The sequence below is a fragment of the Lagenorhynchus albirostris genome, chromosome 14, assembly GCF_949774975.1.
Source record: "Lagenorhynchus albirostris chromosome 14, mLagAlb1.1, whole genome shotgun sequence".
Taxonomy (NCBI): domain Eukaryota; kingdom Metazoa; phylum Chordata; class Mammalia; order Artiodactyla; family Delphinidae; genus Lagenorhynchus; species Lagenorhynchus albirostris.
Window position 1 is genome coordinate 53,659,934 of NC_083108.1, and position 27,926 is coordinate 53,687,859.

The following is a 27,926-nucleotide window of genomic DNA, read 5'->3' on the forward strand; positions in this document are numbered from 1 at the left end:
AGATACTAGAAAGAGTTCATTTGCTCATGAATACTATTCTAATGAGTATGGACCAAGATTGTCCTAAACTTTAACAATTTATTTTACAATCATCAAACACATTCTGCCTATTTAAAATACTCTGTTGTTTCCAGAACAATTGACTCTCATTCCATAAATAAATTATGAACTATACAACATAGTTTGATGTGACTCATATATATGAAAGCATTATTGCCTAAGCTATTATAATTCTCTTGGAAACAAACAAAATTCTAAGAGCCTATTTTTGCCATATTTCTTATGAAGAAAAAAATGTGTTCAAAACCACACCATCAGTGTGACAGCACTGAATTCTCCAATGCAGTATATGGCCCACAGTTAGCTATAGGAAGCATTTTTAGATCTAAGCAACATCTGAAAAAAATTAAAGGAAATGGAATTAGTTACTAGTTTCATCTGTTTGAGGAAGAAGAAGAAACTTATTATCGAATTGCCTGATGATCTGAGTTTATTTTTGTAGAGTTATTAATCCTCCCAAAGATTTCATTGAATTGTCCTAAAATAAATTCCTTTGCAATGTAGAGGATGAAATCTCCTAAATAATCAGCTGAGCTATACGTTTTCTCTTGGAGAGCAGTAGAAAGGAAACTGAGCTAGAAGTCAAGAACCCAGTGTTCTGTTCCCGACTACCACACTTAGAGTCATTCTGATTGAGTTGTGCACGTGCCCTCTTGATATATATTTCTTATTTGGAAAGAAGAACTGCAGTAGATGGTCAGCTTCCCACATCAGTGGACACAACAAAAAGATGACAAAGCTCCTGGACCTGACTGCAAATTTTTTGCAGTACCAAAGTGGTAACAATAACAGTTGTGAAAATTTATCCTCCACTTACCCTGTGCCAGGCACTGTGCTAAACAGTGTACATGTGGTAACACAATGCACCCTCCCAACAGCTACATGAGACATCCCCTTTCCAGAAGAGGAAATGGAGGATTGGGAGGCTTTTGATTTGTCCCCGTCATTCTGCTCAGGAGGTGAGGGTACCCAGTTTTGAACAGTATGCTAAGTCCATTGCATGAGCTCCTAAACATTTTTTTTCATGTGTGATTTCAGGCATAATTTCAACTTTTCGCAGTTTTGAAGGTCTCAGATGATAGTTTAGCATGTATTAAGGCACACACCCCTGACCAATAAAGGGAGGTATGCTCCTGGCATCTCTCATGAAAGATGATTAACATAATGGCCATAATCTTTCACAATGCTATTAAATCAATCAATTGATAAATAAGATCAGTCTTGGGTTCAGAAGATAAAGAGACTTTGAATCTTTAGCTCTGTATAGCTGATGGGATATTTGCAAATATACAGTTAGGAAAAAATGAAGAGAGCGACTGTTCTTTGTTCAGTTTGGGTCTATTTGAGCAAAGCCTTTGACAAGATGGGAAAGTAGCCCTTGTTTGTAAATTTTGAAGTCTGGGGACTCACTGACTTCTTTCCAAAGGTGCCTTGTCAAATGCTGTGCCTATGGCGAATGGAGCTACACAAAATTGTATCAACCAAATCTTGGCGTTCCAAAGCAGAGACCAAGCTACGTGGTGCAGCCAGTTCATTTTCCTTGGAGGCATTTCTGTCTCTCCTTCCCTACCCAACCGCACTTAAAAAAACAAAAACAAACAAACAAAGATCACTAACTTAAGAATGTGTAAGACATTTTCTGAGGGTGTATTATGTTAGAAATGCTTTGCAATCAGAATTTATGCAAGATATCTTATCTTCAAGGACTTCCATTTTTCATCATTAGTAAACAGCACAAAGAAGTTAAGACACCTAAAATTATAGCTAGAAATCAGGGGAGACTTTTTTTGAGTTCTAGAAAACAAAAGATGAGGAATGAGTAGGTTGGGACACCCAGGCCAAGTCATATGACTCTTGACCACATCCTAGATGCAGATCAGTTCATCTTGATCAAATGTCTTGTGCCCAGATGACTGGTGGTGAGGTGGAGGCAATGAACCCACCTGCTGCCTCTGTAATGGTCACCCACTCTCCTCCTCCAGGCAACTGAAGGGAGTCTGGGTGTGGTAGGGGTCCAGCAGGCTCACTGCTTCACGAGAAGTACCCCCCAAGTACAGAGCCTGATGAGCTCTTTTATCATGACCAATAGTGAAGGAATGGATTTTATGAAATAGTTCTACTTTGCATTTTTGCTTTAGTTAATGGGACTGAGTCCCCCTAAATCCGAATTCCCCTACTGAGTTTATGATTATCCTCTCTATCCGAAATCTTATTCCCTTTCTTGCGACTTCCCTGGTGGTGCAGTGGTTAGGAATCCACCTGCCAATGCAGGGGACATGGATTTGAGCCCTGGTCCGGGAGGATCCCACATGCCACGGAGCAACTAAGCCCATGCACCACAACTACTGAGCCTGCACTCTAGAGCCTGCGAACCACAACTACTGAGCCCGTGTGCCACAACTACTGAAGCCCGCGTGCCTAGAGCCCGTGCTCCGCAACAAGAGAAGCCACTGCAATGAGAAACCCGCGCACCGCAACGAAGAGTAGCCCCCGCTCACCGCAACTAGAGAAAGCCCGCGTGCAGCCAAAAATAAATAAATAAACAAAACCTTATTCCCTTTCTTGTCCAGCCCCTGTTCCCCTCAGGACTGAGGCATATCAAGAAAAGTGGAGGGCTTCCTTGGTGTCGCAGTGGTTAAGAATCGCCTGCCAATGCAGGGGACACAGGTTCGAGCCCTGGTCCGGGAAGATCCCACATGCCGCGGAGCAACTAAGCCCATGCGCCACAACTACTGAGCCTGTGCTCTAGAGCCCACGAGCCAGAACTACTGAGCCCGTGTGCCACAACTACTGAAGCCTGCGTGCCTAGAGCCTGTGCTCCGCAACAAGAGAAGCCACCGCAATGAGAAGCCCGTGCACCTCAACGGAGAGTAGTCCCCACTCGCCACAACTAGAGAAAGCCCGTGCCCAGCAACGAAGACCCAACACAGCCAAAAATAAATAAATAAAATAAATAAATTTATTTTAAAAAAAAAGAAAAAAAGGGGCTTCCCTGGTGGCACAGTGGTTGAGAGTCTGCTGCCGATGCAGGGGACACGGGTTCGTGCCCCGGTCCGGGAAGATCCCACATGCCGCGGAGCAGCTGGGCCCGTGAACCATGGCCACTGAGCCTGCACGTCCGGAGCCTGTGCTCCACAACGGGAGAGGCCACAACAGTGAGAGGCCTGCGTACCGCAAAAAAAAAAAGAAAAAGAAAAAGAAAAGTGGAGATTGAAACCTAGCAGGACCCTGTGATTCCTCCCTGGGTACAAAAGCCCCTCTGTGTTCCCTGTTTCTTCTTTGTAGAGAAAAAGGCTTTAGTCTCTCAGGCCTTGCCTGCGTTCCAAAGAGCAGACTCAAGCAGTTACTAATTAGAGAAGTGAGGGAATTCAGAAACAAAGGAAAAGCAGTCAAGCAAGAAAAGTAATGGTAGCTTAAACAACAGTTGAGCAATAAAACAGAGTCCTAGTTCCTCCTCAAGGGATGTACACAACAATCTGACGCATATTTCTGAGTTGTTCTGCAGGAACTAAGACACCTCCCCCCAACCCAGGTGGAGGACGCTGACCATAAGCACGTGGAACCAGAGGACTGATGCTTAAGGGTCCTGCCACATCACTCTGTTACCTCCCCACCAACCAATCAAAAGAAAGTCCACGAGCTGATCACACATCCTGCGACCCTCACCCCAGATGTTGCCTTTAAAACCCTTCCCTGAAAGCCAAAGGGGAGTTCGAGTCTTTTGAGCATGAGCTGCCTGTTTTCCTTGCTTGGTGTCCTGCAATAAATGCTGTACTTTCCTTCACCACAACCCGGTATCAGTAGATTGGCTTTGCTGCTCATGGGGAGAGCAGACCCAAGTTTGGTTCAGTAAGTTGGTGACACAATCAAGAATATAAGTCACTATGGGGCATGTTTGTTTTAGAAGAGAAAGAAATTACTTTGGATTGTTCCAGGAAACTGACAGCTTTCAAGTGCTTATTTGAGGAAGTTGGCGGCTTACAAAGAATGCACACGTGCAGCATTCTGCCCATCATTTCCACTCTGTTGCTTATGACGGGGACCAGATGATCTGCCCAGTTAGACTGTTTCTTGAGGTGCTTCCACCCTCTCCCCAGGAAGCCTCTCCTGCTTTGCTGCTTCTGGAAGTCTCTCTGTTTCCTGAGTCTGAAGGGTCCCTTCCTCTGGCTAGAGAAGAAAAAAAGAAAAGGGTCTTTTGAGATCTTGGCCTCAAGTCTTCCATCTTCCCAGAGCAGCCCCACAGTGGGTACCCGTGGAGATGTGTCTAGAGAGATGCATGGGACAAATATTGTCTAACTTATCTGACTGCACATCAGAAACATCACATGGTTCGTTGCACAGGAAGGCCTGGGAGCTCTGTAAACACAGCCCTCCCCCCCCGCCCCCCCGTCCGTGTTCACTCACCCATGACTTACTATTTTTGCAAGGTGCCTCGCACGTACCAGATTCTCAGAATAACATTTATTTACTGATAAATGCCATTTATAGCTGATTAAATTTGGTGTCGTGGTCATCTCAATAAAAAGTTGGTCCTCCAACTCTTGGACTGGAAGACAGCTTCCCGGTATAACTTTGAGTCAATGAAAAAACTAGATGTGATTTGATCAGTCTGACCCACTCTCAAGTTTGAGAATTACCAGTATTTAAGAGAAGTTGTGGTTTGTTAGCTGTCAGCTGTAGACATACACAACTTGTGTGTTTCCTCCATTTTTCCCCTTCTGTCCCTCTCCTTCATTTCTGTGCTCTGCTTCTTCCCTAAGACACTTCATGGACAAAAATGTGTTAGGATGGGAAGGATAGGGAAGCCATGCAGAAAGATAGAGATAGGGTTATGCAAGACAGCTTTTTATCCCTTTCTGTTCCTTCCCCCTCAGGGTGGCTCTTTCGAAGGCTGGGATGACATCAGTCCATTATTTGCATGATCTTCCATTTAGAGAGTTCATGGACAGACTATGTCCTTACATGGTATATTTTTCTGCTTCGCTCTTGTGAAGTTTCTACTTAGGGAATTTTCTTCTGTTTGCAAATCAAAAGGCCCTACAACATCATCAAAGCATATCAAGGAAAATGGACCACTAGTTTCATCTAGTTACAGTAGGGAACATAGCAAAGTGTTATTATGGTCCACATCACAGTTCACAGCCAACAGTGTCCCGTCAACTCACAGATATTGCAGTTAATCTATGCAGTCTATAAATAACCCCACTCTGGTTCATTAGATGCAGTAAGTTAACTCAAATATCAATATATAGTTCTCTCCTCACCCCAAGAACACAACACTCCAGTGGGAATTTTATGTAACATCCTTCTGCAGAGTTGCTTCATCCCCAAAAGAAATTGGTAGAAATTAATGTAACTCAAAAATAGGCAGAAATAAAATGGAATATTATACAGCCATTAAGTAGTATTTTTAAAGGAAAATTTAAGATCTATGGTAAATTATAATTATGGCTCATTATATAATCATATTAAATAACAGGATTGAAAACTGCCCCAAAAAATAGGCAGAAAATATGCAAGCAAGTGAAACGACAAATGTCTAGCAGTGTCTGAACTGTCTAGAAGCAAAGGCGATTGTTGTGGGGTAAATGTCTTTAATATTGATAGAAAAAGAAAGTTCAGAATAGGACATCAGAAGCAGAGGCTGCGAGAGATGATCTGTATACTAGAGCCGGATGCTGTGCTTCAGAATCTGCTGGGAAGTTGTGGGGCTGTCGCTTCCAGTGTCCCCTGCTGCCCCGCACGTTGACTTAGAAACTATTTAATGGATGCGTAAGGGAAAGAAAGAGAAGGGGACCCGCGTTCATTTCCCCTAAACTCTCAAGTTCAAATGCGGAGGAATGGCCGCGTCTTGCCAGAGGAGGAAATCGGAATCCGATAAAGGACTGATAAAGATGTTCCTCCTTCGCCCTGGGAAGCCGGCACCCAGGCCCGACGTGTGGACCGCCAGACTCGCTGACGGCGGCCCTTCCCGAGGGGCCGGGCGCGCCTGCTGGAAGGTGGGAGGCGGAGTTGCTCCGCTCCTGGGATGAGACCAAAGGAATGAGTAATTGGAAATTCTGTAACAGAGACCCTTCTCCCAAACCCTACAGCCCTTTCACGCCCCACAACCCCCTGCCGAGAAGCAAGAGGACTGGAGACAGACGTGGTGGAGCGAGAGTCACGTTCCGGAGAGGGAAGTGAAATAAAGAGGGCGGCACCCGGGGGGACCTGTGCGTCACTGAGGGGGAGAAGCGCGGGAGCACGGGGCGGAAAAGGAGAAGTGGGAGCGAGAAGCCGCAGGGGGCGGCCGCGGAGCGCGGGTGGGGGCGCCGCGCAGCGCCCGAGCCTCCTGCCTTCGGCCGCGCCCGGGCAGCCCGCAACCTCCCGGCGCTCGCCCGACCCGCGCTCCGGATCCGGCCGGCTGGTCGCGCCCGCCGCGCACAGAATGTGGCAGCGGACACGGCCCCGGCCCCGCGCGCCCTGGCTCTGGGCTCTGGCGCTGCTGGCCCTGGGCGGCGCAGGGCTGTGCCATGCCGACCCTCAGCCCAGGCACCCCGCGCGGCCCAGCGCCAGGAACAAGTAAGTGCGCGGCCTCTCCTTGCCCCAGGACGGCCCACAGCCGTGGGCCCCCGCCTGCCCTTCCCCGACCGGCCGCCGGCCCCGAAGCCGCCCTGCCGAGGCGAGGAGCCGCAGCCGGGGTTCCCCCTCGGGCTGCCGGGGCGGCGCCTCTTCCGCGGTGGCCGCGCGCTCCGTGGCCGGCGCGGGGCGTCCCGGGCAACCTCGCCCTAGCCTCCAGCAGTGCTGCCTCCGGGGCCGTGGGGCGCAGGGAGTGTCCCGCAGAGCAGGGCGATCAGGAAACTCCCCCCGGGAATTACTGGGGCCCCTGGGGCCGTGGGGGCTCTTCCCGTCTGTCTTTTGTGGGATAAAGGTGCACTCTCTCCAAAGGCGCACCCGCGCACCGTCCGAATATCTGCTGGTCGTGCTCCCGCCTCCGCGAGGACGACGAGCTCCCCGAGCCCCGCGCGGTCAGCCGCCGGGTCGGCTCGTCCCGTCTCCCCCAGCCTCATTGTTCTCCCGGTTTATACCGTGCCCTTCTCCCTCTCTCTCCACCCCAGGAACTGGTGCGCCTACATCGTGAACAAGAACGTGAGCTGCTCGGTGCTGGAAGGAAGTGAGAGTTTTATTCAGGCTCAGTACAACTGTGCCTGGAACCAGATGCCCTGTCCGTCCGCGCTCGTGTAAGTCCCGGGAGCCGAGGGGCGGGCGGGGCGCGCCGGGGCCGCGGGGGTGGGGTCAGGGCGCTGGGCTCCAGCCGCTCAGTAAATCTCTTCCAGCGGGTGAAAACTCAGCAGCTGAAAAGTTTCAGCGCTGAGCCGGGTACCAGGCTCGCTGGGGTATTTAAGGAGCGTGTTTTGCCTGGAGTCAGCGTTGGGGATGCACCGGCCTGGCCATCGCCGGGCATAGGAGGGGACGAACAAAGCCACCGACCTCCACTTCTCTCTCTCTTTTTCTTTCAATTTTATTACTAACGTAAAGCAGCTGGGCCTAATTAGATCCATATTGTGTGTTCTGGGGCACAGAGAAGATTCCAAAATGTATACTGCTGAAAACTTACATGTAGGATTAGCTGAGAGGTTTGCTCTAGAGGTTTGCTCTAGCCAGTGAACAGGCGAGTTTTGTCCAAATGTCCCCATAAAACTGACCTCTTCATTTGTAGGTGTTGTAGATTTCTAAAGTCCCCAGGAACAACTTGCTTGACAGTGTGCCATTGTTGTTTTTTCAAGTTAGATTTGGGGGATTCAGCTAAGTGGTTGTCAGGAGAGAATGGTCCTTAAAGACCAAGGGAAGAATTAATCTTCCTTATAAAGGTTTCACTGTCTTAAAAAAAAAAAAAAAAGAGGAAGTGAAGCAACAGAGTACAGATTTTGTTACATACATCACGTTCATTCAGTTGTCATCTGGCAAGTCTTTGTGTTTTTGTGTAAGCCAGATATCAGAGGATGAGCTGATGTGAATCAGTGGCTGTTGGGGAATGCATGTGATGGTTGAAATTAATTGTTTTCCCCTAAGAATAAACTGATTGTCTCAGAGCACAGTTGTCTTTACAGCAAAGAATAGCCAGTAGGCGGATCTGTCTTGGGCAAAGCAGAGGGACAGACTGGAACTTGTGCTGCAGGAAACCTTATGTCAGAAGGCAGTAGATGAGCCTTCAGGCCTATGAGGTGGTAGTGGTCCCTGGATCATTGCACATGGGCTGGGGTGAGAACTGAAAGGAAAAACAAACAACCCCCCTTCCCAACAAAACAAGCAGAAACTTAGAAGAGATTCCCCACTTGCTGTAGGCAGAGCATGAGGTCGAAATTGAATTGCTCTCTGTCACATTGAGTTGTGTAACCTGTCAGAGGGCACAGTGCTGTCACACTGCCTGTGTCTCTGGTTCTAAGGGGCATTTAACTCGGAATTTCCCAGGTGTTTCTGATGAGTCAGGAGCCTGAGTAACTCCTCTCAATTCACAGGTGTTGTCAGGTTTTCATTATTTGATCCTTAGAACCTGAGACCTGTGGAAGTGAAGGTTCTTGGGAAACTCAGCCTGGAGTTACTGCGGGATCCTTTCCGGGTGTGGGACGTGCAGGCATGGAGGCTGGCAAGATGCTTGAATGAGGAGTGAAGTTTAGCTGCTGGTGACAGTCGAGTGTCTGGGAGAAGCAGGTAGGAGCCCGTGAGGACTTCACAGAGTCAGAGCAGAGCTGAATTGTTAGGGGTGGTGGAGAGAACGGAGGAAGAGAAGCCAAGAGAGGAGAGAGAGCAAAGCCAAGACTTCAGAGGAGGGAGATCCATCTTAGAGACCCCGGGAGGAGAAGCCCGGAAGGCCGAGGGGACCAGAAAGGCCCGGGCTTTTAGGCAGCAGGAAGATTTGCTTATGCAGAAGGAGGCAACTTCAGGTCAGCGGGGGGTATAGGCCTTGTAACTTGGGTGAGATTCAGGGCATGGGTCGTGAGGAAACCCCTTTACCAGGGATCACGTGTGTTGCAAAGGTTTTGGTGGAAAAAGGAAGTTGAGCAGGTGAAGAATTAGAAAACTCGGCATGTTTTAGGACAAAAATGAAAAAGCCAAAGGGAGAGACTGAATATGCTCTGAGACTGAGGGGAAATCGTCAGGGAAACGAGGGGTTCGATGGGGAAGTCCTGCAACAAGAGGAGAACTTCTGAGCCCGGCGAGGCGTTGGGCGCTCAGCCGCCATGGGCTGTGGGGACCTAGCACGGGTATGCTTCCAGAAGGTTTAGACGATGCTCCGTTTGCATATATGGAGAGACTTAGATTCCAGACTGTGAATTTGGGTGTCGTCATGTGAAACTGGGAGCAGAGAGGGTTTCTGTGTGATTTGTGGACATTTTGAGTAATCACTTTCCTGAAGCCGTAAAGAACCTTCTGTGTGTCAGGCACTGTGTTAAGGCTGTTCATTCCATATGTTAGTTTAATTCTTGCAACATCCCTTCAAGATGAATACCACTGTCCCCATTTTACCAATGAATAAACAAGGCAAGAAGTTCCCTGACTTTCCTGTGGTCACCTTACAGGTAAGTGGCTGAGCTGCCTCCAAACCTGGCCTTTGTGGACCAGCCTCTGTCCCTGTAACAATAGAGAGAGACAGACAGACACAGAGAGAGAGAGAGTGTGTATATGTGTGTGTTTGAGTGTGTGCCTTCTGTCACTAGCACACTACTCAACTACTAGGAACATTTCCACCTTCTTTCACGGAAGGCAATTCCCATATAAAAGTGAGTGAGCATCGTTGGTCTGTGTGCAAGCATGTGCATGTGTGTTCACGCCCATGTGCTTTACTCTCTTTCCCGGGGGTCATTTGTGAGGATACAGTGGACCACATCATTTTTCACACTGTCCACCATGCTGTGCAGTTTCTTATGTTATGAAATCACTGGCCGATTTGCTTTCTTTGTTTGGGTTGTTAGGCTGGTTGTTTAAAGGATACTACTAGGGAGGCTGGAGTGGTGGAGCTTGAGACATTGGGGAAGCCACACCTGTGCCCCCCGGCTGAGCCACCACCTTGAAACTTGTCACCGGGGATGGAGGTAAAAGTATGCTTCCGGAAAAACCATTCAAAGCTCGTGTCCTGGGCTTCCTGGTGGCGCAGTGGTTGAGAGTCCGCCTGCCGATGCAGGGGACAACGGGGTTCATGCCCCGGTCCGGAAGATCCACATGCGCGGAGCGGCTGGGCCCGTGAGCATGGCTGCTGAGCCTGCGCGTCTGGAGCCTGTGCTCCGCAACGGGAGAGGCCACAGAGGTGAGAGGCCCGCATACCGAAAAAAAAACAAAAAAAAAAAACAAAAAAAAAACTCATGTCCCGATGCTTGTGAGTAGTGATACCATTCTTGTGTGCAGAGAATTCTTAATTCTATGAAGACTTTTCTGTCACTAGGAATTTAAAATGAGGGCTCTATCTGTCAGTCTGTGTCTCTTGCGGCACTAGATGTGGGAGCGGTGTGGATCCCCAAAGCACAGGATTGTGTCAACAGACACCGCTTTGTCTTCCCTCAGCTAATTCCTAAGGTGGCTGATCGGACCTGAAGAGGAGATAAGGGGAATTATCTGGTGATAATTATCCGCTGAGGAGGAAGGGCAGCAGCTGTAGACTCTGAAGTAGCATAAAGTTGGGTCGTGCTTTACCATTTACTCCTAATTCTTAAGATGGATCTAAGGATTTTTTCTCCCTCTGAGATCATTGTTTCACTTTACACTTCCATGTTAAGGAAGGCATAAATCTTTTAAAATTTCATTGCATTGAAGAGTTTTTCTGATTCATTGTAAAAAAAAAAAAAACCTCTGGCAGTTCCGCCTGTTTGGTAGACTGTCACTGTCACACTGCCCCCCACACACACCCACCACGTAGCACTTGGGATGGTCCTTGGGGATCCACGTCCGAGTGTGGGGTCTCCGCAGCGGCACCTGAGCATGGAGAGGGTCAGTCTTGGTCATGGGCTGGTTTTAGGGACACCTTTTGGGACACATGGGATGTTGGCGACTTAGAATTCTTCCTGTGAGGTGGGAATTGGGCAGGTTGATGTTCTTGGGAGGATTGATACAGTGTCCAGGGCTGACTTGGTGAGAATCTCTCCCCAGAGCACATCCTTGTAACGTGATGAGCCCCTTTATGTTCATTATCTTCCATCTTTACAGCAACCCCAGGGCATTATCCCAATTTTACAGGAGGGCATATAGTCAGGAAGTAGCAGAGCCTGGACCCCCAAATCCAGGTCTGTCATTTCTAAGCCTTAGGCTCTTCCCACCCCCACACCCCCGCACCCCTTGCTGTCTAAAACCCACACCCTCTGAGGAGCGGCCGAGGGGTGTGTGTGTGTGCGCGCGACCATGTGTGACACTGTGGCACTGACAGCCCTGGTGTGATGGAGGGGGAGGGGAGGGCCTGAGTTCCCTTAGAGCCCCTTCCACGTGGGCTGGCCATGCTTGGGTGCACGGCTGGTGGCAAACAGCACTGTCTTTCTTCTCCTTCCTGGACCCTCCCACTCAGCTTGGTCCAGCTGACTGCTGTTAGTATTTGAGGCGTTCGGGGGCGTCCAGTGTGCAGAGCAGCTGCCTCGCTGGTAAGAACACGGAGGACCCCAGATGTAAGGCAGGGTTATTCCCCTGTATTCACTTCCCTCTGATACCGCAAACTCACGGGGGGTTTATCAGCGTCCACCCAGCCCGGCCCCCATCCCTTTCTTGGTGTGTAGAGTCTTGTGAAATTTTTCCTAATAGCCCTTAAAAAAAAAAAATCTCATCAGTCAGGCAGGGGAGCTGGGTGAGGCCCACTCGAGGAGCCTTTGCTGCTGTGATAACACAGAGGGAGAATTTGTGAATTTGCAGCAGGTGTGAGTTCCGAGTGCCGAGTTTCCAAAACTACTCTAATCCTTCGATTCTAGGGGGAGCAGATGGGTCATTCATTTGGAAGAAACGTTTTCTATTAGGGAGCAATCTCAGCAGGAAAAGCTTAAAAAGAGAAAAACACTTGAGATTGGGGGGAGAAAATGAGGGCTTACATCTTCTAGAGCCAATTCTACGTGTTTTATGTCCTCTAGAAAGAGAATTCCTTTCGATTCCAAATGTGCCCTTTTGTGTGTATAGCTTTGAGAGAGTGTCTCTTCTTCTGTTTTTTAGCCAACGTCTTGCGATTCGTTGGCTGTGACGAGCGCTTGCTCCTTGGTACCGAGGGACCCCAAATCAAGCCCTGGGGAAGGAGTACCTGCACAGAGGCGCCTAGAGCTGCTTAGGGCCCTGCTGCCTCCCCCTCTTCAGGTCCCTGTCCTTACCAGCCTTTTCTGCCTCCCTGGGCTTCTCAGGCCTCCTTTCAAGTGGCTTTGCTCTTTTGCTTTTTTTCCTCTTTTCTCCTCCTGGGGTCCCAGTAGATAAGATGCTGTGTTTGTAGAGCCCTTTGGTGTTTCCAGAACATTTTCACGTTCATTATTTTATTTTATTCTCATCACAAGCTCAGCCAGGAGATTAGGTAGGGCAGAGATTGAGGTCTTGAAAAAGAACTTTATGCTTATGGACTATACTTTCTAGCTTTCTTATCTTGGAGAAGAATGAATAGGATTCACATAGCGGTTATGGCCTTAAGGAAAAGAGTTTGTTTTTGTGAAACCTCATGTTATTCCCATTAACCGGTCTTCCTCCAACGATCCGTGATTCCACCACTTTGCACTTGGTCATTGAATTAAAAGTTCTGAGACAGCGAGAAAAGGGGAGATGGCGGGGGAAGGTCAGGGGGCAGGTGTCCCCTGAGGGAGTCCCTCGAGGCTGGCTGGTGTGGCCAATGTGTTCTGGAAGAGGAGATAGAAAATGCGGCTTCTGGCCCGACCTCTACCACCGCTGAGCTGTGTGACTTCAGGCTAGTCACTCAGCTTCTCTGAGGCACGTTTTCCTCATCTCTACATTATGGGGGAGGTGACCGAGCTGTCACCAGCCATGTCTAACGAACACCCCGTGTTCTCACTGTTTGGATTTGTTGCTTCTCGAGTGGTCTCCTCTTTGAAGACTTTGACTTTCCCGCCAAGGTAGAGAACGGCTGAGGTGCTAAGAATGAAATAATTACATTCAGTGACCTAAGATAATAATTAAGAAATGAAATGATTGAAATCGACTTTTCAATGTGAAGTTAAACCAGAGGTTGTTTTGGAAGCAGAGCCACCCGTAGAGTGTCTTTGGGGAAAGCACGCAAGCGGTTACAGTCGATTTAAATAAGTGCTCTGGTTGCCATGGGAACCTTGGTTCCTGGTTCTGCAGGTGTTTGGGTGTCCATGGCGGGGCTGTAGAGCCAGGTCAGCTGGGTGTTCAGGGATGCCTTCGCTGAGGCCCAGGCCATCTTGCATCCAGCCAAGAGCACGCTGTTTTAACTCTTTGCTCTTGGAAAAACTCCTCTTCCTTGTGCTGGGAACATTAAGATGTTATTCATGTTTACTGAGTGTGAATAATGAGGCAGGTACTGTGTATGACAGTTACCCAGTGTTTTACATACTTTTTTTAAAACCGAAAACTGACAGACTGCCAGTGTTCAGATTACTTCCAGACTGTCACCCAAATGTTCTGATTTATCGTTGGTTACATGACTGTTTCACTACTCAGAATTAACTGCTTCTGTGCTTGAGGAAGCACTTTTCTGGACTTAAAAATAACAATGACCCACTTGATAAAACGACATGAGCGTGGCTTTGCCTGACGAACGATTTTCCTGCGAGGATCAAGAGAAGAACAGAGTAGTTTTCAGTATGACAGCAGTTCCCACTGGAGAAAAAATAATGAAATGATGAAAACGAAGCTCACCAATAAGTTTTCTTCTTTCCTTCCTGTTTTAAAGTGGTGATGGGTGCTGAAAAAAAGTAGGGAGGTTTCAAACGAACCAAATTCCTGGTTCGAAAATGCTGTGGAAGCAAACTTTTCTGGGTGTGTCAGGACCCAGCTGCTTCTTTTTTTTTTTTTCCACCTAAAAAAATATTAGAAGATTAAGGAATACGCCTAAAAATTATTCTTTGCAGCATCAGCCTTTCAGGACAGTGTATTTTGCTGAGCATTTGGTTCAAAGAAATTTGAGACAGGTAGTTTAGATGAGGTCTTCTCAAGCTGACCTTCCGACGAAAGGGAATTTGCCATGAGACTTCTCAGCTTTTCCCGTCGTGCTCCCATCTTTCTCCACATTTGTGATGGTTAGGGTCACTCGAATGTGCGGGCTTTACTAGATCATCTTGTCTGAGATTTGCTCATGGCCCGTTACGAGGTACTAGAGAGTTCCCTCTTGCTGAAAGCTGCTTCCCGGCATCTGCCCAGCCCGGATGCTGTTAAAGGATCGTGAGAGAAGTACCTAGATTTTTTTTTTTTTTTTTCCTAAACCATGGTGGTGAAAATGCCACTTGTGTTCTGCTAACTGAAGCTTTTCCGTGTATCTTGAAAGCGGAGCCCGAAAGCTGTGGTGGTGATTGCAACAGAGCTCGGGGCGGGGACGAGTTTCACAATCCAGCCCTTCACTAGAGATCTTTTCACCAATAAAGTGATTCCCTGGCTCTTGTTGGTTTCAACCCCAAGAGCTCTCACATGCTGGGGGGATGACGGCCTTGCGCAGGGAGGCATCGCGAGCCTTTCTGGATATTTTGAACATTACAGAATCTCTAGGCCGGCCGTGGCCCTGATGGTGCTCAGGCCTGGTTTATACATCAGGTGGCCCACCTTGGAGATGCCCCAGCTGCTGTCTGCTTGGGCAGCAGCTTTCCAGGACTGCAGTGCAGCGTCAGGGCCCTGGCTCCGTCATGATAAACGATGTGCCTGTTCTCATCCCAACATGTTGCGTCATCTTCTGGCCACTCTCAAGGTATCTGGGAGTCGTTCTGTTGCATCACTGCAGAAAACAACTAGCAAGATGTAACCCAGATTCCCTGCTCACTGACGGTGCAGGAGGGAGGGAAGGCAGAAATACCGTTCATGGCTTGTTTCCTGAACCAATTTGCACGGCGCCCTCTAAGCCCTCCTAGCAGAATCGACAGTGGGAAATAGCCATCCTGGTGAGGAGCCACTCTTTGTCATATGTCTAAAATGTTCATCTACATCTTTGACGTTTTGTGTTATTTTACACAAAATGGCAATTTGAAGGTGGCTGTAAAAAGGAAAATTCTGTTGTATTTTCCTTAATCACTGGCCCATACCTTCAAAAGTACAAAAATAAATATTAGGCCTGAGTTCCCAGTAGATAAAACAATTGGTTGTGTGTCTGAACAGTAATCTGATACATTAAAAAAAAAACAAAAACAACAAAACTTTAGTTAAATCCTCATTTTGAAACTCTGAAAAAGACTTAATAATGCTGGTTTGGGTTTTCTCTTCACTGAGATATATAATCAGATAGTCAAGACTATCTAGCACTTTGCTTTTGCAATTCTGATGAGATTTTTTTCTTTTTTAATTTATTTTATTTTTGGCTGCGTTGGGTCTTTGTTGCTGTGCGCACAGGCTTTTCTCTGGTTGCAGCGAGCGGGGGCTACTCTTCGTTGCGCCGTGCAGGCTTCACATTGCGGTGGCTTCTCTTGTTGGGAGCACAGGCTCTAGGCACGCGGGCTTCAGTAGTTGTGGCACATGGGCTCAGTAGTTGTGGCTCGCGGGCTCTAGAGCGCAGGCTCAGTAGCTGTGGCGCGTGGGCTTACTTGCTCCGCAGCATGTGGGATCTTCCCTGACCAGGGCTCAAACCTGTGTCTCCTGCATTGGCAGGTGGATTCTTAACCACTGTACCACCAGGGAAGTCCCTGATGAGATTTTAAAGAACCTGAATGCATAAAAATATATATATATAAGGTGTATGTTATATATAAAATATATGTTTATATATAAAATACATATATTATATACAAAATGTACATATATATATATATAAAACAGCTTTATGGAGGTATAATTTACATGAACTGTACATATTTAAAGTTGTATAATTTAACATGTGTCTGTACCTGTGAAACCAACATCACACCAGGATATGGAGAATCTCCATCACCCCCAAGAATGTCCTCACACCCCTTTGTAATCCTTTCCTCCAGCTGCCCACACACATTCCCTCCTCAGGTAACTGATGATCTGTTTTCCATCACTGCAGATGAGTTTGCCTTTTCTAGAGATTTATGTCGAGTCAACACTCTGTGGTATCACGTTAGGTTTTTTCCTTCAGCATGGTTATGTTAAGGTACATCCATGTTGTACTATGGAACGATAGCTGATTACTTTTTATTGTTCAGTAGGATTCCTTTGTATGTGTCCACCCCCATTTGTATACAGTTGTTTTATAGCTGAGGACTCCTGGTGAAATACAGTGTGGAAACTCATTTATACTGATAGTAAGGTTACTGCTCTGATTTTTCCGAAGACCCATTGAGATGGTAAATACGTAACAGATGTAGAACGCTGGATAAAACATAATGGAGTAAGAAAAACACATTGCACATTTTCGCCCCGGGAAATGTTGAATTGAGGCTGTGTAATTAGCATACACCATTTCGAATTGGCACACAGCTCAGTAGGGTTAAAGTAGGCTTATTATTTGAAGAGTCTTTGTTCCTTGGTTTCATTAAACAAATATTTTTGGGCACGGCCCCTGTCTGGCCCAGGACTAGGCCCCATGGGGACACAGCAAGGAACCCGACCTCTCTCTTGCCCTCCAGAAGTTCATGTCCAGTAGGTGAAATGAGACATAAACAGAAATAATTACAAAGTAAAAGGTAGGCAAGAGAATTGCAATGAGAGAAGCACAAACAGCTGAGGATGTTCAGAGGTGGAGGAAACTATTTCCAGCCAGGAGGAATCTGAGAACTTGTTTGTAGGTGGTGACATCCTAGCAGGACTTTGAAGGCAGGTTCTAGTTGAAAATATATGCATATGGGAGAGGATGCCAGCAGAGGCCAAGAGAGGATGTTAGCCAGGGCCTGGAGGAGGGGGTGAAGGGAGGAGTAAGTCTTGGTGTCCGCAGGACTGGTCCCTCTGACGGGCTGTGCAGGGGCCTCTGTTCCCGGCCTCTCCCCTTGGCTTGTAGATGGTCACCGTCTCCCTGTATGTCTCTGTCCACATTCCCCTTATTTATGAGGGCTAGGGCCCACCCAGATGCTCTCATGGTAACTTGCTTACCCCTCTAAGACCCTACCTCCAAATAAGGCCACATTCCCAGGTACTGGGATTCGGACTCCAACATTCTGGGGGTGACAGAGAATTCAAGCCGTAACCCAGGGTTGGGAGTTTGGGCTTTATCGTTTAGGCGAAGGGGAGTCATGGCAGGTTTTAGATCAGGGACGCCAGCAGAGCTTCTGAATGTTAATCTGGCAATTTGAGAGGGGAGAGGATGGAGGGGTCTGGGGGACGGCAGGAGGGGCCCTGTCGGGAGCTTGGCCGGGGTCCCCGGTGGGCGGTGCTGAGGTAGCAGAAGAAGTGGGTCTGCCCGTGGAGGGCTGAGCAGTGACCGAGCTGGAACGGCCAGGTGACCACTTCGCTGTGCTTCACGCGCAGTAGCACTGCTGAGATTTAGGGTCTCTGAGCATCTGTGAGTCCATTGTCAACAGTGTGGGTAAAAAGGACCCTACCTTGTGAAAGAAGGTGAATTCGTTCATGGACTGTTGTTTGGAGGTTATGGCAGTATTGCCTTTATCCACAGAACGATCAGGACCTCATTATTCACCACCTTTGTTGATCAGGAATCAACTCTAATCCTGCATGTGGGCAGTTGGGTCTATTCTTATAGAAGCAGCCCATAGTTTTGCCTTATGGTAAAAATAATTATATATGTCCTGTCTGATGTAACTGGTCTTTGGCTGAGTTGGCACCAGAACAGTGACTGTTGTGGATAATAGGAGTACATGGGCTGCAGCTAAGTATGATTCTTCCATAGTAGATACTGGTGGCCCAAGGAAAGCCCTAGTGTGGTCCTGGTGGGCACCCGTAGGTTGTTTACTGAATGAATGGATGAAAGAGAAAGCATGTGAACTTTTTTTATTAAGACTGTATTTTTTTGGAGTAGTTTAAGGTTTACAGCAAACCAAGGGGAAGGTAAGAGATTTCTCATAAACCCCTGTCCCCACACATGCACAGCTTCCCACACTATCGACATCCCCACCAGTGCAGTGCATTTCTTACCGCTGATGAACCTACACTGACACATCATCACCCAGAGCCCATAGTTTGCATTAACGTTCATTCTTGGGAGAGAAAGGTTTTAGCTTGTTTTTCCTCCCGTTGTTAAGACTCATATGTGCTGAGTTTGGTTTTCAGGTTTTAGGCCCGGAGACCATAAGTTTGAACAACTGTCTGTGGCTGTGTGTTTTGTTTTGTTTTGTTTTGTTTTTTGTGGTACGCGGGCCTCTCACTGTTGTGGCCTCTCCCGTTGCGGAGCACAGGCTCCGGACGCGCAGGCTCAGCGGCCATGGCTCACGGGCCCAGCCGCTCCGTGGCGTGTGGGATCTTCCCGGACCAGGGCACGAACCCGTGTCCCCTGCATCGGCAGGCGGACTCTCAACCACTGCGCCACCAGGGAAGCCCCGTGGCTGTTTTTAAAATGGAAATTGTGACATACGTATAGTCTTTGAAATGATTGTTCATGATGAGTGAAAATACAGTGGCTTGCAGCTAAAATGAGGATTTGTGATATGATAGACTCCAGTTAAATCAAGCAAAGTAATGATATACATTGTCGTTTAGATTCCTGAACTGGTCATCTCATCGTGACCTTGGAAAGCTCTTTTACCAAGGTGTAAGCGTACATTGACTCTCTGGGTGAAGTATGATACAGCTTTGATTTTGGGAGGGTTCATGTTACACAGCTCTAAGAAATGGCTTGGTGTAATTGGGAGGATACAGTGACCAAAGATAGAAGTGCATTTTGAAAAATAGAACTACCATACGACCCAGCAATCCCACTACTGGGCGTATACCCTGAGAAAGCCATAATTCAAAAAGAGTCATGTACCACAATGTTCACTGCAGCTCTATTTACAACAGCCAGGACATGGAAGCAACCTAAGTGTCCATAGACAGATGAATGGATAAAGAAGATGTGGCACATATATACAATGGAATATTACTCAGCCATGAAAAGAAACAAAATTGAGTTATTTATAGTGAGGTGGATGGACCTAGAGTCTGTCATACAGAGTGAAGTAAGTCAGAAAGCGTAAAACAGATACCGTATGGTAACCATATATATGGAATCTAAAAAAAAAACTTGGTTCTGAAGAACCTAGGGGCAGGACAGGAATAAAGACGCAGACGTAGAGAATGGACTTGAGGACATGGGGAGGGGGAAGGGTAAGCTGGGATGAAGTGAGAGAGTGGCATGGACATATATACACTACCAAACGTAAAATAGATAGCTAGTGGGAAGCAGCCGCATAGCACAGGGAGATCAGCTCAGTGCTTTGTGACCACCTAGAGGGGTGGGATAGGGAGGGTGGGAGGGAGACACAAGAGGGAGGAGATATGGGGATATATGTATATGTATAGCTGATTCACTTTGTTATACAGCAGAAACTAACACAGCATTGTAAAGCAATTATACTCCAATAAAGATGTTTAAAAAAAAAAGTTAAATACTGAAAATATAGGGAATTATTTTAAAGATTATTTTTGAGACGTCTTTGAAAATACTATGTTTGCTTGTATATTTTATTTGCAAAGACTCATTGAAGTAAATTGTACTGAAGATTTTGGGTAATGGGACAGCTTAGGCCCCAGCTTATGAGGAGGATGAGAGCTACTATGCAAACCACAGATCTTAGTGGTTTTATTTAAATAAACAAAACAAGATAATGCAATCTATGTAATTTTTCTTAAAAGAAATGATTTTAGGGCTTCCCTGGTGGCGCAGTGGTTGAGAGTCTGCCTGCCGATGCAGGGGACACAGGTTCATGCCCCGGTCCGGGAAGATCCCACATGCCGCGGAGCGGCTGGGCCTGTGAGCCATGGCCGCTGAGCCTGAGCGCCCGGAGCCTGTGCTCCGCAACGGGAGAGGCCACAACAGTGAGAGGCCCGCGTACCGCAAAAAAAAAAAAAAAAAGATTTTAAGGAGATTGAAAGCAAGCCACTTCTCCTCTTCACCTCCAAGTCTGTATATTTGTCTCACTCCCCCTCAGTTTACAAGAACTGTGATGCCTGGAAGCTTCCCTCTAGGTTGGGACATTTCCCACACTCTGTTGTCCTGCAGTCCCTGAGTACCTGGGTTCCGGGGGGTTTTCTCAGAACCACATGGGTCTGGCCGAGGTATGGAACACCACACCCTCAGGTTCTTAAGAAAAATCCAGTTCTACAAGTATGAGCACGAGGGCTCAGTGAATACTGTAGCAACACAAATGGCTTAACGGACGTGGCAGGTGTTCCCAACCTTAAAAATCCGTCGGCCACCCCAAGTCTCCTTGGAGAAAAGTTCCTCCTCGCTTCTTTCTCCTCCACAGCCTCCATCACCCCTTTCTATTTAAAAGCAAAGAAGCAAAATGCTTCTTTTTATCTTGCCCCTCCCCCTCTCCTTGTCTACACCTTCAGGCCTGGAGGTGGGCTGGGTTGTGGTAGCATCTTCCAAAGAAAAACCACGCTTCCTCTAAGCAGAGGGCAGGCAAATGTAAATGTCTCTACTTTGTTAAGTGTGGATTTAAAAGATACAAAGTAATATGGGCTTCGCCTGGACAATGTGAGAAATATGAAACTAGGTTATAACAGTTTGGTCCTTTTTTCCCCCAGTGTGATATAAATTAGAAAAGAAATATAAGTGTTCCTGTGTTTTCAATTCCCAGATTTCTTTTTTTTTTAATGAGAATGAGTTGGCCCAAAGGAAGAAAATGTTGTCTTTATACCTGCAGAGAAACTCCTACTGTCTTAGGATTTTCTAAGCTTCTAAGTGACTGCCACCAAGTTCCAGGTGAGGCCTGTTTAAGAGCTTGCCACCATCCGTGGTCACCATCCAAAGGTCCAAAATTGATTACAGATGGGGTATCATAGCCAGTTCCCTTTCTGTTTGGAAAAGCAGTACAGTCGTCCCTTGGGCTCCATAGGGGATTGGTTCCAGGACCTCCCACGGATACCAAAATCCACAGATGCTCAAGTCCCTTATATAAAATGGCATAATATTTGCATATAACCTATGCACATCCTCCTGTATACTTTAAATCACCTCTGGATAACTTATAATACCCAATACAATGTAAATGCTATATAAATACATAGTGGCTGGGTGCATGACAAATTCGTTTTGCTTTTTGGAACTTTCCAGGATTTTTTTTTTTTTGCATGAATATTTTCAATCTGCTGTGGGTTGAACCTGCAGACGCGGAACCGCCGATCCAGAGGGCTGCTTGTACTGAGAATGACGGGTGGGCAGCTGCAAGCTGAAGGGTGGCTGGCAGATATGGAAGTTGAGAAAGAGAAAGCACAGAGTGACTGGAGCCTGAGGGGGGAGGAATGTTGCAAACCGAGGCAGGGGACACACAGGAAAAGGGCTTTCGAAATTATTGTGACTTCTGTAGGAGAATTTGAGGAAATCATTTTTCCTCTTAAAGAAAGAGGAAATGATCAAGAATTATTCAGTGGCTCTGAGAAGAAACATTTGCATTCCCGAACCACAGAAAGTCACCCTTGGGGTGAGCATCACGCCAAAGGCTGAGGCCGCAGCTGTTTTCCGGGCCACACCGTGGGAACATGGGGAATGAGCGCATCTGGGCGCGATTGGGGCGGAGGGTGCTCTGTGATCCTGACTCCGGGGATGAGGAGATGAGATGTGAGTTCGAGAAATGGAATCCTGTACAATGGAGTTGCGGAAAGCAGCCTGCAGCGGCGATGGCCCTTCCCCAAAAGAATTGTTAGGGGAACGTGGGCCTTCGTTAGTGTTGGATTATTCTGCCGCCAGAAAGCCGGGGTGGTGCTCGGGCCCTGGAGGCCTCCGCGCTCGCTCGCCCTTCCCCCACTGCAGACTTGAGCTCTGTCATGTATTTCCCCAAGTGAGGAAGTTAAAACCAAGAATGCGGACTCCATAGCACACACGCGTAAACTGTATTTCATGCTGCTGGGCGCGCCCCGCGCTTGGAGATGATGTCATTTTTAGCAATGCAAGTTTGCTCCGAAGGAAGGTACAGGCCGCTCTTATGGTAAATCTGAAAATGACACTTCACTGTCTGTTGCAGCCGAGTTGGGACAGCCTCTCAGTTGAGCCGCTGGGCTTTCCTTCAATCACCTTTCTTTCAGGACTGTAGAATTTTTTCTGTCCTCAGGGTTAAGGAGGGTGATCCGTCGTGGGGAAAACTTATTCTACTCATTATGCTGTATGATCAGAGAAAATGGCTGAGAAGTAAAGAGGGTTTTAGGGTTTGAATCTAACTTGCCACTCTAAGTACGGAAGGAAATTAATTCAAGAAGAAATGGAAAAAGAAACAGCTTACAATTGTGGTTTCTCTAGCAAGAATCTCCTTTGTACTGGGAAACAGACAATCTGCTATACATACACTTTCATTCTGAGCACATTGCCTTGGTCTAGGGTCTGTGATTTAAGAAATGTACAAAGCAGGGACTTCCCTGGTGGTCCAGTGGTTAAGAATCCGCTGGATTGGCAGGCATGGGTTCGATCCCTGGTCCAGGAAGATCCCACATGCCGCAGGGCAATTAAGCCCATGCGCCACAACTACTGAGCCCGTGCTCTAGAGCCCGCAAGCCACAACTACTGAGCCTGTGTGCCACAACTATTGAGCCCACGTGCTGCAACTACTAAAACCTGTGCATCTAGAGCTTGTGCTCCACAATGAAGAGTAGCCCCCACTCACCGCAACTAGAGAAAGCCCACACGCAGCAACGAAGACCCAGCACAGCCAAAAGAAAAAAAACATGTACAAAGCTGTATTGTAATCTGATTTTAATTAGGTGCCTCTATATGACTTTGAGATTCATTAGATGCATTTTGTATTTCAGAAATATATTTGCCCAAGCCTTCTGACTTTTAAAACTTAAGTGGTTTGTCCTAAGGAGTCAAGCAAAATATTGAGCATTTCTTTCCTTCCACATTATTAATTTCTCCAGGCAGGGATCTAATTAAAAATGTGCAATGTAGCAGAAAAAGATAAGATGAGAACTGTGATTTGTGTGTGTGATGTGTTTTAACCTGGAAGAAGGCTATCTGGTTTCTTCACTCTCTCGTGGGGGGAGACTTTTTCAGAATGTGGACAGTTAGCCTTGGGGACCAGAGTCACCTCCTCAGATTGTCTTGCACATGGTTTCAAATGGCCAATTTCTTTTTTACAAATTTATTTATTTATTTTTGGCTGCGTTGGGTCTTTGTTGCTGCGTGCGGGCTTTCTCTGGTAGCAGCGAGCAGGGGCTACTCTTTGTTGCAGTGCGCGGGCTTCTCATTGCAGTGGCTTCTCTTGTTGTGGAGCACAGGCTCTAGGTGCACGGGCTTCAGTAGTTGCAGTGCGCGGGCTCAGTAGTTGTGGCACGTGGGCTCAGTAGTTGTGTCCCATGGGCTCAGTAGTTGTGGCTCGCAGGCTCTAGAGCACAGGCTCAGTAGTTGTGGCTCACGGGCTTAGTTGCTCCATGGTACACGTGATCTTCCCCGACCAGGACTTGAACCTGTGTTCCCTGCATTGGCAGGTGGATTCTTAACCACTGCGCCACCAGGGAAGCCCCTCAAATGGCCAATTTTTTGATCGTCAGTAGACACAGTGCATTCAGATGGAAGTGTCTCTTCTGCTAGTGCAGAACAACTTTTCCTTCATGTAGTTCTGAAATCCCTTCTGTTTCAAACTTTATAGCCACTGCTGTATTTACTTTTGGCAAAGTGTTACTTTAATAAAAAGTTCACTTATTTATTCATTGATTGGTAGAATGACAACAAAAGAGAAAGCAAACCCATTTGTCACAAGCAGTTCCTAGAAAATCAGTCCACTGTCTTGGCAATTTCTAAATTAGAGCACTGAGACCGACTTTGTAAAAGTGAATTTCTGTGTAAAAAAGGAAATTTGTTAAAATTAATTTATTCATTTATTTGGCTGTGTTGGGTCTTCGTTGCTGCACGCGGGCTTTCTCTAGTTGTTGCGAGTGGGGGCTACTCTTCGTTGTGGTGCGCGGGCTTCTCATTGCAGTGGCTTCTCTTGTGGAGCATGGGATCGAGGTGCACAGGCTTCAGTAGTTGTGGCACGTGGGCTCAGTAGTTGTGGCTCACAGGCTCTAGAGCGCAGGCTCAGTAGTTGTGGTGCACGGGCCTAGTTGCTCTGTGGCATGTGGGATCTTCCTGGACCAGGGCTCAAACCCGTGTCCCCTGCATTGGCAGGCAGATTCTTAAGCACTGAGCCACCAGGGAAGTCCCCTTAAAAAGGAAATCTTGATACATGCTATAATATGGATGAGCCTGAGATGAAGGGGATCAGGACAGACCACCTCAAAACATGCCGCTTTTCCATATTGATTATTTTGAGCTGAAGGCCATTGAGAAACCTCAGAGACAAGACCTTTCTGCCCTTCCCATTTATTCCCAAAAGCGGGGTGTGAGTTTCCTGCCTCTCCTATACCGGGATGAGGGGTGTGACCCTAATCACCAGAGACAGAGAGCCAGCACAGAGAGGAGTCTGTATAAACAAACCTTACTGGTCTTCCCTGGTGGCGCAGTGGTTGAGAGTCTGCCTGCCGATGCAGGGGACACGGGTTCGTGCCCCGGTCCAGGAAGATCCCACATGCCACGGAGCGGCTAGGCCTGTGAGCCATGGCCGCTGAGCCTGTGCGTCCGGAGCCTGTGCTCCGCAACGGGAGAGGCCACAACAGTGAGAGGCCCGTGTACCGCAAAAAAAAAAAAAAAAAAAAAGAAACCTTACTAAAATAGCCGTTATCACCCATTAGTGTCCTACCCACATTCCCACAACTTATTGCCCCTAGAAGCCCAAACTCCCTTTCCTTTGTCTGATTCCGTCTCCACATTTTATCATCCTTTGTTAAAATGGTACATAAGCCTCTGAGTCTAACTGCTACTTTGAGTTTTCACTTCTTTCCTGAAGCCCCCATGCACATAAAAATATTCATATCAATAACATTTGTATGTCTTTTTCTCCTGTTAATCTATTTTTTGTCAGTTTAATTCACAGACTCCAGGAACAAATCTAAGAGGGTACAGGCAAAGTCTTTTCCTCGCCTACAAGGACATTATGCTAAGTGACACAAGCCAGTCACAAAAGGACAAATACTGTACGATTCTACCTATATGAGGTCCCTAGAGTAGTCAGATTCCTAGAGACAGGAAGTAGAATGCTGGTTCCCAGGGGTTGGGGCGGGCAATGGGGAGTTAGTGTTTAATATGGGTGCGGAGTTTCAGTTTGGGGTGATGAAAAAGTTATGGAGATGGGTGGTGGTGATGTTTGCACAACACTGTGAACGTACTTAGTGCTACTGAACTGTACTGTTAAAAATGGTTAAGATGGTACATTTTATGTAATGTGTATTTACATACTTACATAACTGTACCACAGTTTTTAAAAAATGGGATTGCTGTGGCTGGAGTGAACCGCCCTATGGAAAACCTGGAGCAGTCGCTGAATGCCAGACACCCAGGTCTGCCCTGGGTGCGCATTTGGAAACTCTGGGAGATGATTTCTCACCTTTTCATGTGGGCTTTCCTTGTCCCTGGGGAGGTGGTTATTTCCCCAGGCCTGGGTGCTCCCTACCGGGGAGGGGAAGCGCCTCTTTTCCATCCTCTGTCCCATTCTGATTGATACTGGGCGGAGCTACACACACGGAATGAAGCAACAAGAGTTGACTCCAGGTTTTGGGGGGCAAGCCAGTGACTGGAGGAGGGAGAGGAGTTTACTGTCAAGTCCATTCTTGGGAGAAATCCCAGTCAAATGAGTGCCCCCAGGGTCCTCTGGGTTTTCAGTTTGTGCAGAGTGTTAAAATAAAATACAGGTAAACACTAAATGCAGGGAAAAGATCCTTACTTTGTGGAACCACTGTCTAGATGGTCCTGTGCCAGTGATGTGTGGTTATTTCAGAGCCATGTTCTACTTGCAGTGCTGGGGAGATGGGAGGAGAAATCAGATGAACAGATAGACGTGAGCCCGTTGCTGTTCCCTTGACAATCTTGCGACGCTCTCGCCCAGTCCTGTCCGACAGAACTTTCTGTGATGTTGGAGATATTCACTTTGTTTATTTAATACCGTAGTCACTGTGGCTGTAAAGCTCATGAAATGTGGATAGTGTGACTGAGGAAGTAGATGTTCGGTTTTATTTAATTTTAATCAGTTTACATTTAAACACCCGCCCCCCGGTTAACGGCTGTCTTGGAAAGCCCAGCGCTGGCTCACCTTCTGGTGTTTGATTCTTGTCCTGTTCACATGACTGTGGACCCTGGAGCTCGACTGGGTTCTGGGAGGACTGAACCTCCTGGGTTCAGCTGGGTTAGACCTGAGGGTCGCTCTGGGGTTGTTACTATGGACACTGGACTTCCCCAAACCTTGTCAAAATAGGCCTAGTGTCATTAATTAATTGTTTGATCAATCAGTTACTGATTAACGATGAATACTCAGTTATTTATTAAGCACAATAGGACAGACACTGTGTTGAAAAGTGGGGGTCTTGTAGACAGCAGAGCCAACAGGCGTTCTTGCCCTCAAGGGCCCCGCGGTTGGCGGGGAGGATGAACTCTGGATGAGCAAATGCAAGTGTGAATGGAAGCAGGTGAGGCGAGGTCTCACCTCCCACCAGTGGGAAGGAGTCTTGGTGGGGGTGACGTCAAATGGATGTACACTGTCCCATTCTGTTTTAACAGGGACACTTCGTCATGTGGTCCCTGAGCTCTGATTCAACTCTTGCAGTCCTTTTCTTCCAACTTCCTTCTCATTAGCATCTCCTGGGCCCATCTGGTGCCTTGACATCGTGACTGAACTTGTAAGAATGGTGACCCCTTGTCTCACCCCCCAAAAGGGCTTGAGAGGAGAGGAGGGGAGGGGAGAGTTGGGGAGAGTGGACAGGGCTGTGGGGCAGCTCACTGCCCACCTCCAGGGGTGCCTGAGGCAGCTGATCGGGGCTCCCCCTGGAAGGGATGCTGTTACAGACCTGACCCGAGGCTGGGACGGGGACCAAGGCTGGAGCCCAGTCAGCCCCCGGGCTCCAGCCCCGCCGGGCATTGACTCTGTCCCTTTGGCTGCAGGCCCTTCCTTGGCCGCCCCCAGCTGGGTGCAGTTTGCTGATTTAGTAAATGTCCACGGAGCATCTTCCAAACACCCACTTCCCAGGGGCCCTGGGGTGACGCTTGGGCTGCTGCCTGGTTGTTGGGCCCCTGGGTGCCTGGGTCTGGGGCGCTTCTCAACTCTGGCTGCGCTTGGCGATTACGTGGGGAGTTTTTGAAAGGTACAGACACCTGGGTCCCCCCACCTCAGATCAATGAAATTAGAATTTTGAGGGTAAAGGCCTAGGCATTTTTTTTAAGGCCCCCTGGCCAGGATACTGTCCCGCGGATCCAGGGCATGGGGGCAGGCCTGGGAGTCCTGCCCGGTGCTCCCCCATCCTCTGGGGGGCCCCTTGGCTGCCCCAGTGGAAGCAGCAGCCCGGTTTCTGCCAGGATATCCCAGTAGGGCTGTGGGGCTGGACAGACCCGCCTCCCCCCATCACGCCCCCCTGAAATGAGTCCTGGGGACCTGCCGGTGCCTCAGGGATCATGTTCTCGGGCACAGAGATGTGGCCGTGAGCTCAGGTGGCCCCCAGTGGCTTCCAGCTGTCACTGCTTTCACACGCGGGGCTGGAAACTTGGTTGGAGATGCAGTCAACCTGAAGTCCACTGAAACCGGAAACCTAGAGCAATAGGGGTGGGGGGTGGGGGTGGGCGTGGGGCGGAGAGGAAG

At 47.9% G+C, this 27,926-nt stretch overlaps 1 protein-coding gene across 1 annotated transcript in view; it reads left to right on the plus strand.

The window, feature by feature from the left end:
* Nucleotides 1–6,424: 6,424 nt before the first annotated feature.
* The window catches only part of EMILIN2 (elastin microfibril interfacer 2), a 50,804-nt gene continuing 29,302 nt past the window's right edge, over nucleotides 6,425–27,926 (plus strand). The window contains exons 1-2 of the mRNA XM_060121915.1: nucleotides 6,425–6,621; nucleotides 7,158–7,280. Coding sequence (XP_059977898.1) covers nucleotides 6,488–6,621; nucleotides 7,158–7,280 — 257 coding nt within the window. The 5' untranslated portion in view covers nucleotides 6,425–6,487. The remainder of the gene's footprint in view (nucleotides 6,622–7,157; nucleotides 7,281–27,926) is intronic.